The sequence below is a fragment of the Schistosoma haematobium genome, chromosome 2, assembly GCF_000699445.3.
Source record: "Schistosoma haematobium chromosome 2, whole genome shotgun sequence".
Taxonomy (NCBI): domain Eukaryota; kingdom Metazoa; phylum Platyhelminthes; class Trematoda; order Strigeidida; family Schistosomatidae; genus Schistosoma; species Schistosoma haematobium.
Window position 1 is genome coordinate 17,049,106 of NC_067197.1, and position 19,358 is coordinate 17,068,463.

The window sequence follows — 19,358 nt, forward strand, 5'->3', positions numbered from 1 at the left end:
TGTTCAAACAGAATGATCTCAACCTCACTTTTTTACTTTTCACAAAAATCTTTGAGATTCAAATAGGTGATTGTGATTAATCAGTAAAAAATTTATTTGATTGAGATCATGAAGAAATTGATGTTAGACCACCAAAGAAAACCTGAGAGGATTGGACGGCCAACGGTGTTAGTGTCTAACCTCAACCAATACACGAAATTGCGCGACTATCTTTCATTATAGTGAGGTAGATACCTGTCTCTACCTGACACGGATTAACTTCACTAGTCACGGCGTCCCACTAGAACTCCGAGAATTCCCTCACACAGCTAGTGAGCACTTGGTAATTATCAGTATGGGGTTGTGGAGATTTTTAGGTTTCTGATTGATATCATGAACAGACTGATATCAGACCACCATTGAAAACCTGGAATCATAAGACGGCTGTTTCATCCTATCATGGGATTCCTCAGCAGTGCGCGTCCACGATTCCGCTCACAGGATTTTTGAATAAAGTATACAATTCAATCGAAATCACAATGCCATTCCATAAGTCAAAATTATTACTATTTACAGTAGAAACAATTCATCGGAATTTGTGCTAAAACAGGATTAGAAAAATAAAAAAACTATGGATTTCTCTTTCACATTTTCTTGGCCATTAGTTATCGTTTTCGGATTACCCTATTTTATCCATAGATTTTTAACAATTGGTTTTTTCTTCTAAAGAAGTACATCATGTGTTACTCTCTAAGTTAATTACTCGCTTTTCTTTATATGTAAGTAAAGTAATATACTATCGTAGAAATAATGCACTATATGAATAATAAAGGTGACTAGAAATCATAGTTAAGATGAAAGTATGTAAGCATTAATTGTTGGATGTTCATATCCTGGCTATCTATATATTGTTTCTCTGAAAACAGATTCCTTCGAGAAGAGTAATTATTGAGGATTTCTATGATGTATCTATTAATATATTCGATTTCATTTACAAATTCATCAAACATATCTTGAAATGTAAGCATAACTACACTAACTCCATATAACCAGTAAACAATATCCCAGGTATACGGTTCATCTTCAGCTACAATTAAGTTTTATTCTGTGCTACATCTGTCAAAAGTTTTAAATCTAATCTATACATTTAAAGGTATATTGCTATTAATATTTCACTTGCATGATTTTCACGTACTCATTTTAAGATCAATTTGAAAAAATATATTCATTTGATGTGATCTGTACTGATTTTAACATGACAGTCAGTTCACGCAATTCTCAGTTTTCCCTTCTATAATGTTCAAATACCGTTCTTATAAATGATCAAACTTAATGGATTATTCTCACATATATTGGCCTCGATTTATCAATCCACATTCATGCTGTTTCTTAAACAAGTCAGCACACTTCTGTAATGTTAGATGGGAAGATGGAATCAGCAGGATGGCTTAGACCTAAGTTTTATGCAAATTGGTGCTCATCAGCAAGGAGCATCTACCTTTCGGGGATTGATAGTTCATTTAGAATTCAAGATACTGTCATCTAATATCACATCCAAAGGCGATATCACACAGGTATTCAAATCATAACTGACTCCTGTATGAGACTTCTATCACTGATTGACCAGTGAATAGTAAGCTAAATTATTACTGCCTAGTCTTGATTACTGATCTCAGTCCTACCGAGACCCTGATAACTCAGTTGTGATCTCCCTGAACGTGATACTGACATCAGTTCAAATACTACTACTACTACTACTACTACTACTACGGGCATCAGTCCTCCATAAGATTACTGATACAGCTTACAAATGACAATTAGCATGTAACCTAATTCTAGGGCTTCTTAAAAATTGCTCACGGTTACTAAAAATGAGATAGGTGCATTGTGATATCGAGTCATATATAGATACATAAATTCTTCGCTTCAGCATTAATTCTGTATGCATAGTTGTGTTAAACTGTTCAAAAATGAATACTAATACTTGGGAGCTTTGATTATTTCGCCTAACTCGAACTGCTTCTTGAAAACGACACATTTCCGTTAGCAGACTTCCGTCGCTCATATAATGGATGTGTCAAAATGCTAATATAGCTAATGACTATTCGGCATCATAGTATATAGGGAGTCTACCATACAAAACTTTAAGGAAATCCCAGTCGTGCAAAAAGTAAGCACTGTAATAAACCCTCATCACTTTATGGCCGTACAATATAACTGTTTTAGGAGTAATATATGTAATAACTACAGATAAAACCAGTGATTTTTAAAAGCCTACGATTGATGCGCCAAACGATTCCAGACTCCAGTGTTATAAATCTAATCATTTGGTTATAGTTTATGTTTTCATTGACTGTTGATTGGGATACACTCAACATCAGTTAGTGGAGGATTAAAGGTAACGAAATCAATGCATTGGATAGAATCATGTCATTGATTCTTGAGTGAAACCATGTTGAGTTCCTAAATTCAGTGTACCTGTTTTCCAATAGCTTCCATGCAGAATCCTCATAACCTACTTTGAGCCGACGATGAGCATCAAAGTAACTCATTTCCCGCAAAGATAAGCAATTCAAAAAACTTACACTTGTTAGATAGCAAAAACGAACTTTGATAATCATCCTTGTGAATAACATTTAGAGTGTAATGTCGGATCGTTTAAAAACAGTGGATCACTTGGTCAATCACTGTTCTTTACCTCTTTGGCTAATTATATACTCTTGTTTAATAAGTTGATTGACTGTAACTAAAGGTGAAGGTGTAGCTTGATTACCCATATTCATAATGTCTATGAAACGTGATTCATTTTAAGTAATCCGTAACGCCTTAGTAAATTCCAAACTAGCATACACGACGGCAGTGTATACTAATGTGAATACAATTCATCAGCCAAACAACATCTATAAAACTATAGGTTGTAATAATCATAGCTGAATGTTACTTTTACATGCTGAGTTACCTGATCATGAAAATAAACAAATTGATTTCTCTACAGGGACCTGATAGTCATCAGGTTAATCATAAAGTTTACTCTGAATCATTAATTAATATTCAACTGTCTACGCTATTCCCATGTGATAATAAAGCTTCTAACAAAATAATTCAGCTTAAAATCAGATTTCAGAAAGTCATTCAATACAAATAACTCATAAGAAAATATGATAATCTTTAAACTATTGTGGATATAAGGTCGATTTTAAAATCAAACGGCTATGACAGATCTGTCCTGAGGAACAAGAAACATACCGTATATCTTATCATAGATAAGCTCTCCATGAAAGAAACTGTTGCATGACTAGGTACTTGATAGTGGTGTTCCTAGATAGGACATCGAACCTTATGACATGCTGAACAATTCGAGAATTTAGGACGACAAACATCAGTTGAAATGGCTAAAAATCTATCTAAAGCCGAGTAAATCATCTGGGTTTTACTTTTTATGATTATACTTCCACCCTGTGGATTGCATATACTCATTAATTTACACTTCCGTTCATTCTTGAACACTTTTCTAGCATTCCGTTGTGTGGCATCGCGTCAACCAAGAAAAACGTATTGCTGATTCAAAACATTGTAGCTAGTTTTCACATAAACTAGATGATTTAGATTGTTATTGATTGATGTTGAAATAGATTTGCACATATCACTTGAAGACAGTCTTACATTGTGAATAAGTTAGGCGTTTAAATATGTCAATGAAACAAAAAAAGTTTAACTTTATATGTATGGACATTGTCTTCTTTTGACATGAATTACACAATGAATAGGATACAGGAAATAGAGATAATAGTAGTAACAATAATTATCCTGATAAGCGTAAATACGTCACAAAGTTTTGTTCTTTTCCAATAGAATATAGAGAACTAACAAATAAGGAACATACCAAGTTGAAAAATAGAGGCGATCCATGTGTAAAAAGGTAATACGGATAATGAACACTGATCTTGTAGTAATAGTAATGTTAGTGAAAAAAGGAGAATAAAAATAGCAAGTCCAAGTTACTGACTGGACAAACAGAAAGTGTAAATTACTGATGTCGTCAGATAAAAAACCCAGCATTACGATGAACTAAAAACAATTAAGTGCATTATGAATTATAGAAGATTTGTTGACTGCAATAGAATGATTGTCCAATAAACAATAATAAATGGGAGATGGTGTGAAATTACAAAGTGTCATAAGAATAGTTATTATTAAATTTCCTTTCGTAAAAACAGAACAACAATCAACTTACACACACATAAATAATATGAAAGAAATCCATGTTTTCTTTTTGACGGAGGTAGAAACTTGGATTTCATTCAACATACCACAGTTCCCTATTATATGCATGAATCGTGAAGTCGCAATTTAATAAGTGATGTAAAATGGTAATAGAAAAATTTGACTTAACATACATATCTCCTAAAAATATGGAATGTCATAAATTTACAGTATTCGATAGAAAAACAGATCAAAAATTAAGAATACTCAATGGTCACTAGGCAAATAATGAAGCATTAGTGAAGTTGTTGGCATACATTAACTCGATATATATGAGATATTGCAGAGAATTTGTTCCCAAAGAAAAACTGGACAATTATTAGATTCTTAAAACAAAATTTAAAAAAAAATTAAATGCGTACACTGTGTAAGAATTTAAGTAGTGATGTTGAGTATCTTAAAGATATAAGTGAATAAACAAAAACGACCTAGCTGTACAACAGGTTTTCTATCAATAAACAATGCAAACATGTACACACACCTATTTAAAGTTTCAGAAAAGTTGAAAGAAGATAATGATCCAGAACACAAATGCAACAACAAGGCACGAAACCTTTGATTAGTAGTTGTTAAGAAAAAAGAAGAATAAGGAAGATCGTTGAAATTGTGACGTAGAGATAAACGAGAGAAGGCAGCTGTTGACAGGCTAAAAATATTAGAAATTGAATTTATCTCTTTAAATTGCAGATCTGTAGTGGATGAGTCAACACATACAGGCAAATGCGTGAAATAAAGTCACAAAAATTATATATATATATATATATATATATATATATATATATATATATATATATATATGAATAGGGAACATTACAAACGTAGACTAATTTTCTTGACTGAAAAGAGGTTTTTTGCTCTTGTTCTGTTTACAAAATTTAATGTTGATAGGCATAGGTTTGGAAATCGTTTGTCATACGTTGTTGAGCTGCTTGATTCGGCTGTTGTTGTTGGGGTGAAGGTTGTCGCTGTTGTTGTTGTTGCATATATTGCTGTTGTACTGAGTTGGGATTAAATGCCGCTGCGGCAGCAGCTGCTGCAACCGCTAATTGTTGTTGCTGTTGTTGTTGAGCTGCTTGAAGTTGTTCAGCGTTTGTCCAAACGCGTTGATTACATACTTGTTGTTGTTGTACTTGAGGTTGTTGAGCTTGTATAGTTTGTTGAATGCTTGCTTGCTGTTGTCCTTGATTCGGAGGGAACGTTTGCATCATACCTAGATAACAAAATACATTGAAGTGGCTTGGTTGTAAATTCGAAAATTATATGGCATACAGAATTAGGGCCTTAATTAATAGCTAACATTTGATATAGATATTTAAATATGATACACATAAATTCAAGCTAAGCAAGCCATACCACTTGGGTAGGTATATCCAGTCACCTCGATCCACGATGTTTATCAATGTAGGACGTGGATGACAGACAACTAAGAAGCGGTTAAACACAAATCTTGGTGTTAGTACATAAAATCACAGACGCTCAAACTGAATCGTATTGGTAGGTGCAGACTACTTGGTTAGGGTCTGTATAGTTGTGGTAACCGATGATCATACATAGGTGCAATGGTGTAGATAAATTTACTTTTCATCATCTCCCTCAGATCTCATGTTTCAATAATGTTTTATTCTGAACTAAATGCTTGAAGTGGATTATCAACTTACTGATCTCAAAAGAGAACAAAAATACAAGTCCTTCTTCACAAATATTACCATGGTGTTTTCTAGGAGACATTCAGCAAATTTTAAGCCTCATTCAGTTTAGTTTGCCGCAAGCATTTTCCTCATTTTTAGTAAAATGGCGACAATAGACAGCAACAACTTATAATCCTTTTTTCCATACAGAATGAAAACTGGAAAACAGCAATGGACTGACATCTTTAACTCAACAGAGAAACAGGGTTTGAAAAACTCATTAATACTTTCTAAAATCTTGTGTGACACAGATATGATGTTCAACAAACATAACTGTTGTTTACAGTTCGAAGTATTTAAAATTATTATTATTATTTTAACACATAGATATTGGTACAAGGAGGCACCAAATACATATGTGCCACACAAATCTCATTCGATATGTATGAGGGCTGTGATACTGCCCGGGTGCCCAAACCGAAGCAGGTATTTAAACAGTACTGATGGGACTAACCCGTCGACCTAAAGAACAAACAATAAATAACGTAGTAACGTCCTAAAAGAACTAACATTACCTTTCAGAAACTGGAAGGTGAAATGGACGAGTCGAGAACATGGTGTATATAAAATGTCACTATCGGATCAACATAGGCTTTGAAACAGAGCTGTATCCAGAAGGAGTAAATCATCTCCGGATACAACTGAAGTATAGGTACCTAGTATGAATCACCTTAACTTCCGCAAAGGACCTAATTAGTCAGTGCAGTTCCCACCCAAGAGTTTAAGACTTTAAAGTTTGAATACCAAATACAACTAGTTTGATACAAAAGGATAATTGTACATATATTTAAAAATAACCATACAACTTTCGTGACGGCTTAAAGTAGTCAATAGAATCTAAGAGTATTGTTTTACGTAGGGTTTTTCGTTACAGTGAAGTTATGCAAACAATAAGCTGAAAAATAAATCTCAACCAAACTGTACCTACACCAGGAAGTTATTGAAGGTTGGTTACGGTTGCTTGGACGATTTCGTTTCAAATATCCCCATTTAAAAATGCTTACCAAAACGTTTTTCTACGAATTAATGTCGCCAACAACCGCATCTACCAAGGACTTTATAACCCTTAATGTTAAGTAACTGATAGTTCATTCGGTTGTGTTCCCATATATTTCGAACAAAATAAAGTAAAATAACCAAACATTGATAAGTACCTATCCATAACCCAACTGAGCAAGAAAAGGTCATATAGAAAAGTGTATTGATCTCGATGAGAAACTACATACACATTAGCAGGAATACTACTGCCCCCAAATGCCCTGGTACGGCCGAGAGTGGGGAGAGTCCGCTCTCCCTCTCGAAATGCTCTCACATGGCCACGCATATATAGCCTCTGTCAGGGAAGTCCTACTCACTGCCTTCTCGTGGCGGGGGTGTTGTTTACGAAATTGAGAGGACGAAAAGCGAATGTCCGGCGCTTTAACCGGATTCCAAACCAATGGTGCACATGGGCTCCAGTATCCTGCGGGAATAAATGGCGTATGAACCAATTGTTGGTCACCGGCTTCCATGGGACTGTATCTCCTTACGATGCTCCACTGCCTTGTGGATCAGACCTTCAGGTCGAAGGCTCGGGGAGTGGCCCCCTAAGAAAACCACCCGCTTCGGTTTGGGCACCCGGGCAGTATCACAGCCCTCACACATATCGAATGGGATTTGTGTGGCGCATATGTATTTGGTGCCTCCTTGTACCAATGTCTATGTGTTAAAATAAATAAATAAATAAATAAATAAATAATAAGGAATACTACCGATACCCTGTGGAGATAATTATTAGTGGCATAATTATAATGACAATAAATGTAAATCTATTTTTTTTAAACAATGTTCATAAGATAGTAATAATTACCAGGTAACTGATGAGCAGCTGCATATAGCTGATGTAACTGCTGTTGTGCAGAAGCTAAAGCTTGTTGTTGTTGCGAGCCTGGGGAATTTGATATAACCGCTGGACTAATAGGAGGAGAACCCGATGCTGAATATAACATATGCCGATTAGGAGTAGACATTTGTTGTTGTTGTTGTTGTTGCTGCTGCTGCTGCTGACGCTAGAGAAAAACGAAAAAGTGATATGAAGGATTTTCTGGCTTACACGTCCCGTCTACCATTCATTGGTTTCAGGATATAATCAAATTAGCAAGAAACGTACTGTAATATTTCACATGACACACATGTTAAAACAACGTATTTGAAACAATTTTATAGGAATAATATTCTCAATGATCGATAGGAAATATTAGATAATGAATGAGCAAAACGTCAACCACCAACAACTTGTAGTACCACTTGAGTTTCCTAATAATTCCTTCTATTTGTAACTGACTGGCTGTCATACAACTTCACCGTTCAGTACGTAAAATGTGACAGAAAATCTAATGGTCTGTCAATGACTGCTTATCAGGTTGATTAGATACTAATCAATAAAAAGTTAGCAGGAAAAAAGTATGAAGTGTGATGGTTAGTAGATATTACTCGTTTTTTAGATGACAGCCATAAAAAACAAATCACACGACCAGGGGAGTTGAAAAAGACCATAAACGATAGTGTACACAGTAATACAATGAATTGTCAGGATATCGTTTTAGTCAGGTACTGACAAATAACTCTTCAGCAGATAGAATGGAATACAAAGTCAAGCAAACTACCTGGTGAAAGGTGATATTTCATGACTTTACAGAGAATGAAACATTAATTAATACACATCTCAAAGAATCAGTACACGTATTTCCCAACTTAAGTTGACAAATCTATCAATATATTAAAAAGGGAAATAACCAGGGAGAAAAACACTGGGTCTAACATGAGAAATCTAGCTTGAAGAGGGAAATAAGATTTAATAATGAATATAGAACACCAATGACAGAACTTACAAGAGATACATATTATATAATGTGGCTTAAAACCAATTTCTAAATTCTCGCAAATCATGCGATTGGTGTTATTCCATAATTTTCATTATTCTAGCTCAGTTTCCACTCGTCGAAAATCTGCAGTTAACACAATTCCTTAGCATTCAATAACCATATTTTAGTCATAAAGTAAGACAGTGAACCGTCACATAGTATACTCTCTTTTTGATAAGCAAAACACAGGCACTGTCTTTTCTACATGTAACGCGAATTGACGAAACCTAGTCTAGTTCTTTGCTACCTCGACAAGGCTTCAATAACAATAATTATTTCAACCTATTTAGATAAGACATTTTCTTGTATAAAAGAGAACAAGAATTATGTACCACACGAAGTCGAATAGCAATATTGTGGAAGAATAGGAAAGATGAAGGTAGCAAACTAACATTTAAAAAAACTAGACAGAAACCGTGCATACTCCACGTTAACAAATAAATCTTCCATTAGAGTAATCATTGAAAAGGTTAGTGATTATTTCTAAAAGTATATCCAAGAAAAAACTAAAGAAAGTTGACACAAAAATGATACTAATTGGGTAGTTTTGATTGTTTATTGAAGTGAGATTACTGATCACTGCCTAGTAAGATATTTAGAGGAAATTTCATAATTTCCCATTTTTTAATAAATCGCTCAAATTAATTTTTAAAAGCTAAATACTCATCTCATTGTTGAATGAGAACATTCAAAATAAATTCATATAACTATGTTGAGTAAAAGCCTTTTTCTGAAATCATTTTTTTATGAGATTGTTAAGGTAATAATTCAGATCTAAAGTGAAGTTGGTTATCAGCTAGTCTACTATGAGTAAAACTTTAGCCTCGTAAAAGCACTTGCAAATACAACAATTATAAGTTCATATGTTAAATTGTTGAGATAATAACTAGAAGTAGGTATAATGTTGAATCCCTGTTTGGTGACCAAAAATAAAAATAAGTGATACAATCAATAAAATCCTAACAATGATCGTTATAACAATTCTATCAAGTGAAAAGTATGAGATATAAACTAACAAGAATCTTTACAAATTAGCAAGACTCGTTCTTATAATCATGTTGGTATAAACAACAATAAACATCGTTTTTATTAGATATAATAACGTAACATAAACGGCAGGGAACTTAGTAAATTGATACTAACAGAGACATGTGTACATCATTCATTTCTTGTAGTTCACATAAGAAACTCACTAACGCTAGACAAAATCAGTAATCATTAGACAACTACTTTATCGTAGATAGGTACTTATCAAGAATGGTTCAATTTAACGCCGCCAAGGATGTTGTTTTATTAATTTTGGATGAAATAGCTTATAAGTAGGCGCAGAAACAGAAAGTTGACATCCTCAATACGAGGAATTCCGATTCACTCTTCGCATGGATGCAGATTTGGGAACCCTTCTTTAAGTCGCACTTTATGTGAGGGATATTAATAATATTCTTCTGGCCAAAGCGAAGTAGGTAAGGTTAGAGGAAACTAGACACCATAACTGCTAAATCATCTGAACACGACGTTTGGCGTACAAATATATAGAATAGAATAAATTCATTTCCGATTGAGTTCACTAGGCTAAAAGGCGACCATGAATTTGTACAGATCGCCAATTACACAAGAAACGACCAGTGATGGTCAAATATAGTAGATAAGTCTTTTGTTCACTTGCAGTAAGTTGTGAACATTAATAACAGATGAACTCAGTCTTCAATGTAGTCACTGTTGATTCTTTCAGCTTGAATATACTACTACTATGTAATGTGAATACACAATTGCCATTTCAAATAAATAAAAAAAATGCGTTGACAGTTTTTGTTCAACTATTTTTGTTGGTGGACCGACAGACTAAACTTTAAAAATTGGCTGACAAGATTTTTGGTTAGACATGCAGACAAATAACCTAAGACATTTGCCTAGTCAGGGTCAATATTATATATCAATGTGCTAAGAACCACGCCAACGCAGATGCTACATATGCATTATGTCCTGTCTGTATGTCGCTCACATGCTAACCAGTTTTTTTCTCTACCCAGTCAATGACTAATGATAAACAAGGTCTGACTACAATAGCTATAGGGTGGGTGGTGGGGAAGAGGAAAACAAAGACAAACGAAACACGGTCAATTCTTAAGGTTTTACGAAAAGACAGTAAATCTATTTTCAGGTCGGATTTTTTCTAACATAGACGACTTATGGAAAATGTAGCCTATCGAAAAAATATACGAATACAAATACGTTTTATTAAGAGTATGAACAAAAAAGTGGAATTGTGGGGTGTGGAAAAATGCCTTCAAAGCTTAACCTCACAAAGCAAACAGAGCACCTAACTTAATTGCTTATGGATGCAGAGTATTTTTTTCTTAATAACACCTGACACTAAGGCAACTGCTAAAGTGATTGTGTCTTGTGAATGAAACTTCAGAAAGCTTTGGATATCACAACTTGAATATAAGAAATATGAATGTGAATCTGTGCAACCTCAACTATCATAGTTGAATTCACGAGTCGATCTAAGCTAGACCACTATTGAAAAACTTATAATCTCAATAAGTTAAAAGTTCCTCCCCCTATTAATAGTGTATATGACTGATCGGTAGGGTGCAAAAAGTATCAAACTGAAATAGTGATACAAGCAAAAAGTCCGTATTGACATTCAATCATATGAAAAGCACATTGAATCTAACATCTATTGATAAAAGAGAAACAAATCTGTTAGACTGTATACACGAACAATAACACTGCACTGGAATTCAACAACAATAAACATTGGTAATTGGATTTAACTCAATATAAAGACATCATATTTATTCATTCTTAATTTCGAATAGTTAAGGAATTTCGAGAGTCCTAGCAATTCAACGAATGGAATGACACATCCTCAAACTCATTGACATTTGTCGTAACTATGAAAAACAAACTAAAAAGTCGAATAGCTATTAAATGTATAGGACCTCAGAAAAAATCACACACGACCAGTGAACAATTTAAAGAAAACACTACACGGTCAGGGACGGAGACCACAAAAGCGAATTTAATTTGAAACAAGCACTTAGGAGCACTCCCAAAAAATGTAGAGTTTAAGCTGTTTTTTGATAGTCAATAATAATAAACTGTAACGTAAACAATATGACAAATTGTTATCATTATTACAATTCCTTACTGTCGAATCTTAAATCATAATAATTCCAAAACACAAACCAGTAAAAAGATAAGGAAAGGCATATACACTAGTCCTTCAAAATACCAAACATACCTGCATTTGTTGACGTTGCAACTGTTGCATTTGGGCCAATGCAGCTGCATTCACTGCCTGGTATTGGGCTTGTTGGTTTTGTAGAGCTTGGAAATGTGCAGCTTGAGAGTACTGTTGCTGTTGACGTTGTTGCGGTTGTTGTTGTTGCTGTGGTTGTTGAGCCGGGTACTGACCATTGTATTGCATTAGTAATTGTTGTTGAGCTGCTGCTGCTGCCGCCGCCGCTGCTGTAGCAGCTTGACCGGTATTGAAAGGGACCATTGTTGGGAACTGCTCATTAAGTTTTTGTTGAAACTGATTACCACCAGTTAGAAATGGCATTTGATTTAGACCATTAGGTGTGGCGAAATTACGCCCCTGATTAAATTCGCCCATATTTAAAGGTGGCCGAACACGTGGGGGTGGTGGAGCTTTACGGATTAGTTTGGGGAGCGTTCGTTCTTCCGGTGGCTTATCCGCGTATTCAATAGCTTCAGAAACTACAGAATCGATGACATCATCTAAGTGAGAGAGTGCTAAGTTTCCACTTCGGAAATGAGTTTCAGATTCCGGAATACCTAAAAACAATAATTTTTAAAGGCTGAAAGGATTTATATCAACAAAAATTGAGAAAGGATATGAATTTTCTGGGGTACCACGAACTAGTCAGTGAACGATAAAACAATTTTACCAGTCAGTTGAGTACGTAAGTAGTTTACCTTATATTTATTTATCTAATACAATACAAACCCACTAACCGCAAACAATGCCTTGAATACATTTACTATTTAAAAGCAAGAGACATGGATACCTTTTGTCATACGGTAAAATTGGGACTTAACAACAGGACCATTAAACGGCGATTACAGAACGAACATAAACCCTAAGTTTATGCTAGTTTGCATCTGAATGTACCAGAACGTTATAACTGTTCCTTTATGACATAAAACTAGGCACAATATATCAACTTCAGTTGTTACATTTGTGTTGAAAATGAGAAACCGGATGTAAATTTTTCAGCAACCAAGTACATTTGGCTGCAGCAAACTGAATTAGATGGAGATTTAGAATTACAGCTTAGAGGACGATAATGATGGACATCGAGAGCAAAGAGGAATCAAAATGAAAAGTAACAGAACTAGCATATCAGAACATGAAGATGTTTGAGACCTTAATGAAATGTAATGTCTCAAACATTTCAAGGCGATAAGGTCAACGATTAAGGCATCGGTCTTTCAGTAATCAAGTCACAAGTCCGAAACCCAATTCGCCAGCCAGTTAGTATGATTGGCCTCCTAACTTGGTCTGGTCCGAAGCCAAGTACACTAATTCACCTGGTAAATTAGTTGAGTAAATAGACAATCCCGATGATTATGTTGCCTATCATTCAGACATTATTATTATCCTACGAACAAGGCAATATTGTCTTTCCTCACATAGCACTAGTATTAAAATTAATTAGTAAAAGAACTTCCGTTAAAGTAATGAACACTGGAACTATTCAGTCGTACATCCATTAAGTGATGAGAAATTAGTGTATTACCCAATAGGCAGTTAAGCATGATGCACTAACATATTCTTGAACTGTGCTGGAAGTAGTGAGCATGTTTTTCGTCAAACATTTCTTGTGGAGAGAATGAATCATACAACATGACGTCGTCCACTAAAAAACTTTTAAGCAATTATCATCATGTTGCTTCTAAAACTTTTACAACTATGGACATCCGATACTGACTTCCTCCGAAACTGCTGACAAATAAGATAGTGCAACACGGCCGATCGTGTATGATACATTAAGACTAGTGAAAAGATATATTTAGCTGTTCTGTCTACCTGGAAGAATGTCATGACAAGCGAGTGGAGAAAGAACAAAATCTAAACATGGTTACAAAATAGTTTTTAGTAGTCCCAACCCACGCCATACAAGACGGTATGGTATGCGATCGCCCACTAAAAAGCGATTACATTAATCAAGTTTATCCTTTCATATTCAAGTGCTCAGACATGAATAATTAAGGTAAACGATACAGCAATTATACAAACACTGAGTTACAGAAACTCGACTATAAATGTTCCCTCGATATAATAGTCAGCCTCGTCTACTGTGATGACTTAACCAAGTTGTTGCTCTGAATACTGTCACTGAGGTCCTACAATGACATTAGTTCAACGGTAATAAGGTTAGAACTAGCGAACCGTCAGAGAACGGATTTATATTGCAGACTATGAAGGGGTGGATTTAAAAATAACCAGTAGCTTGAGCGACGCTGCATTCTTACCAAGTTTAGAGACTAAAAATGTCGCATTACACCGTGTCCAATCGATTTGTAATGCCGAGAGTAATGTCTGTGAAATACAGGACTAATAAAAAGGTTGCATGTGATGGGACTTTGACAACTGCCTTATGGGGCATGTGATTACCCGTCTACAGGAACCAAGTGTAACTATTAGCTCGACCTTGGAAAGTGTGGAAGACAAGAACGACTGAATATTTGCATATCTGGAAACATGTTAATAACTTTCATAACTTCATAAGTGTAGACGTAGCAGCTAGTTGGAAAGTGTATAAGTTTTATTGTCAAGTAGGTGATTCCAACTAAGCCCGTCCGACAAATAATGTTGTGCCCACTGGGGGCTTGGACAGTGAGTTCCATGTTTTTCAGTTTTATATAAATTAGTCATCGCTAGCTAACGGTAACTTCTGGGAGTCGTCGACAATGTGCCATTTGAAGTCCTTCAACTTGAACACCACCTAGAACTAACACTAACTATATTACAATCAACTAGTAGTATGGTTGTGTAAAGGTCTACTGTTTCTTGTAAACGTATGTTCACGACGCTGCGTCGTCGTGATCAGAAAAGCCACTGTCCTGAGTGGATGGGGGTTCAGAAAGTTTGGCTGGCTTTTGCTAATATGCATCACCTGTTGTGCAGATGAAACATTGATAAGCCGAACACAGGGCAAGTTTACTGAGCAGAAGTTTGCTTTGGATTACCAGTATTTGATCATGTGTCCCTAAAGCATTGCTCGTTTATGTTGAAACTACCGAGTAACTAGTGTTGAAGTTAGGCATAAGGTACTAGGTATATATGATGAACCGGTTGGCAAGATACTGAATCCACATCAACTGACGTGGTTGGGATGTTACGTAAGCCTGATCGTGACGACCTCGAAAGGTGATGTTGCCTGGTTCACGAGTATCGTGACTTATTTATTCAGCAGGTGTTTGAATGGGTCACGCTAGGAGGGCTACTCATACTACCCAGTTGCCTAAACGGCGTAGATATAGTAGGTCTCGAACCTGGGACTTAGTGGCCATGTCGAACGTCTCAACATTCAGGCCGCTGCTAGAGTTTGTTAAATAAAACGTGACATTAGTCCACAGAGCCATTAACCGTCGGACCAAGCCCTGTTGGAGTCTGCATGATCATCCTAACTAGGGGTTAGAGAGGTTGGGTGACGACTTTGAATCGATCAAGAGGGCGAAAATCCTCTCATTCTTCGTATTCCTTTAGACCGTACGCACCCAAATCTCATACTTTTTCCTATAACTAATCCCACCTACTACTAATGATGCTGTTACTACTCCTACTAACCTAGGGTGTGGCTTGAGAATTTTATCACACTGTGCTAATGTGGTATAGTAATTTGAACCGATCCGTGTATGTCAAGATTTGTTGCATGTAACTGACTGCCAGAAGTAGATTGATGTAAACAAATTGGCTACAATCGGACTGTTACCAAACATCAAGACATATCAGCTCAATAAAGAGTGAAGACGAGAATAGGATGGGTTTGCAGGATGTCATAAAAATAACAAATAAATTCGCCCAAGAGTTGATGAATGTCTGGCATATAAATACTAGGCTTTCCAAAGCTCTTTACAACTTCACGAAACCGGTCCGTCTACATTGACAGACTACAAATATGTCAAAACATGAGTATCTAACGCGAAAGAATTGACAAAACCTTTTCGATTAAAAAATGTAGAACCTGATACAAATATGCATTAGCCCAAATTGCTGTCCCACATTGAGACAAAATAAAATTAACACGACGAACAGTAAAAGAATGGAAATTATGGAAGCAGTCACTATGAAAACGAATAAACATGGAAAATATAATTCGAAAGGGAGGTACTTATGAAGACGAAAACCCAAAATCTAGAGGAGGACAAATAATGAACGGATCTGTACTACTGCAACTGTTCGCAATATTTCAAAGTATTGATCACGGTTATTGCACATATTCTAACCTGGTAGCTTACATCTATTAACGACTCAATCCGTGTTAATGATTTTATGGGCTAATGCTATTTCTTAGGTTCATCGACCTCGTTTTCTTTGAGCCTACGTCTGCTCAAGAAAGCATTCCCTATTAAGGGGTACATGTAACACGTCCAAGCCCCTACAATCAAAAAAGATCTAAAGTCAAGTCAACCGACTTGTTATGTTTGTTTAGTACTCTATGTTTAACCTCAGAATTGCTTAACCAGTTATCCTACGATACACAAGCAATGCTTCGAAGACACATGATTAAAAACTAGTGCCTGAAACAATTCTTTTTTCACATTATGTTTCATATCAACGGCATGAAAGCGGGTGGCTATGTAGTGTACTCCAAGATTATTAATTGGCTAGCAACGTAACGAATAGGACACTAACAGAGAGAACCCTGACATCAGCGAAACATGTGAGGTAGGTGGCAGATAGATTAATCATCTCTAGATAGGTTTCAAAAAGTAAGCAACCTATCTCCAGAAATAATTTACCTAAGAGCCTCATAAACATTTATTTTGTTTCTATTTTTATTTAAACACAAACATTGGTACAAGGATGCACCACATAAATCACTCGATTTGTATTTTAGTGGTTGTTAAGCACGGATACGTATAACAACGTGAGGGTCCGGAAACGACAACTTCTAAAGTCTCGGGGATTTTTCGTGACAAATCTTCCTTGCTGACAGGGTATGACAGCTTGGATTGATGTACTCTTGTGTCAAGTTTTACGCTGAGTTCCAATGACCGAAAACCTCCCAGGTTAACAGTTAGACGACATGATTCTAACATTTTCCGAGGATAGGAGTGAACTGTTTAGTTAAGGAATTTAATTGTTGAGAATTTAATTTCAGACCAGGACGATTATCATCCCTACCTTGAAAAAGGGTGTGTATAAAACATGAGATAATTACCACAGAGTATGTGGTTGCAGTCGGATTTTAAAAACCGACTTTAGTCATACCCCACAGATTGAGCAAAACTTGTGAGGCTGACTCATGAGGAGTCTGGTTTCCGTAAAGGTCATGAATGCATTGATTACACCCTTACCCTAACAAACGCATGAACTGTCATGGTTATTATTTTTATTTATTTATTTCAACACATAGATATTGATACAAAGAGGCACCAAATACATATGCGCCACACAAATCCCATTCGATATGTGTGAGGGCTGTGATACTGCCCGGATGCCCAAACCGAAGCAGATGGTTTTCTTAGGGGGCCACACCCCGAGCCTTCGACCTGAGGGTCTGATCCACAAGGCAGTGGAGCATCGTAAGGAGATACAGTCCCATGGAAGCCGGTGACAAACAATTGGTTCATACGCCATTTATTCCCGCAGGATACTGGAGCCCATGTGCACCATTGGTTTGGAATCCGGTTAAAGCGCCGGACATTCGCTTTTCGTCCTCTCATTTTAGTAAACAACACCCCCGCCACGAGAAGGCAGTGAGTAGGGGGTGTTGTTTACTGACAATTGTTTCTTAATACTAGGGTTGTTTGCTTTATTATACAGGATTGTGATCTGGTATTATCTGTTAAAAGATACAGAGTACCTACCGACATCTTGGAGACAGTACAAAATAGATTGATGGTATTTAACTATTCCCTTTAATCGCTTCATACAGGAAATATGATTGTTTAGTTTCAACGTTAACCTTCAGTTTCGCTACCGATGAAACTTTGAGGACAACGCTGAAGTATGCAGTATGGACCTGTTAGCTGATGACTTCTAGACTTTGAGTATACACTGAAACAAGTTACGCAAACTGCAATTAATCAATGAATTATTGTATAGCATGCACTCCGCATCCTTAAAATGGGAAGTATTTACTGAAGACCGACCCGAGCCTATCTGCACCCGCACTTTCCAGTAAGCTGTAAAACATCTAATAACCTGTGTATATATGTATTAGTATGAGATACTGGGAGCATCAGAAATAAAAATACTTAGTAAACTGAGGCCAAACTATTTTACATCACGAATACCATTTACCTGATTATCGTGACCAGTGGTTACAGAAAAGCAATAGTTCATGATCGAACCTTGATTGAAGTCGGACATTTCTAAATAATGAACACGATGTTTAGTGAACGAAACCTTGAACAGTATGATAAACGGTGACCACAATTTACGGACAACCTTTGGGCAACACTAAACTGACTTTGAAAATGTCTACCTTGCTAGGTTTAAATGAGATTTATAAATTGGAGATATTAGGATTGGGAGTTGGATTAGGATTTTCAAGACACATTGACATTTGTATGAAAGTCACAACCCAACACTCAATAAGTCTGAGACACTAACAACTAGACCAACTTTCAGTACAGTTTGCTGCTTCCTGGAGTATATTGCTATCAAATGTGACACCGGGAGTAATAATCGGTTTCAATGGTTTGCTTAGGATTATCTAGTTATCACACAGTAAACTTCAATTAGCACTCAAAGCGTCAAATTATCCAAGCGATTTATCCAAATTTATCAAAACGACAAGAAGAGTACAAATTCGAAATTGACTTACTCTGAAATGAATTGTCCACTTGCTCAGGGGAGGCTGTCATGACGATAGTTGTAACAAAACACCTTAAGTTCAATCAATTCTTTGCGCTAACAGAAGGAATGGTGACTTAAACAAACATATTGAACAAACTACTTAAACTACATATTGGGTTTAAATAACCGTAATTTACATGGATAATAAATATTTAAATGTCGGTTATGTACTTAGATTACAAAAAGATGCTGTAAGTCATTAGAAGGTCACTTCTAAGTCACATACTCCAAATGATAATAATTATTAATTTAAGGAACGCTTCATCACATGGTTTCAAATGGTCCTTAATTGCATAAAGGAAGCATTCGTTTCATGGGCCTCCGTAACTAGCAGCAGTAGATCACTGATGCTGCCAGGTAGAAACTTAGGTATATTTAACAATAAAAGGGAAAAAATATTAGTAAACTACACTGAGACGCTGTCCTTAGTCCTTAAGAAAATGTCAAGTTTTCTCTTAA

The 19,358-nt window shown here is 35.9% G+C and overlaps 1 protein-coding gene across 1 annotated transcript; it reads right to left on the reverse strand.

Moving 5' to 3' along the window:
• Positions 1–5,117: 5,117 nt before the first annotated feature.
• Positions 5,118–18,955, reverse strand: GIGYF1_1 (GRB10 interacting GYF protein 1; the record flags this gene model as incomplete). The annotated part of the gene is made up of 4 exons (XM_012937552.3): positions 18,868–18,955; positions 12,084–12,640; positions 7,780–7,978; positions 5,118–5,452 (listed from the first exon to the last, which is right to left on the reverse strand). Exons 1-4 carry the CDS (start codon positions 18,905–18,907, stop codon positions 5,118–5,120), a joined length of 1,131 nt encoding a protein of 376 aa, XP_012793006.1. The 5' UTR covers positions 18,908–18,955.
• Between the last annotated feature and the right edge of the window lie 403 nt (positions 18,956–19,358).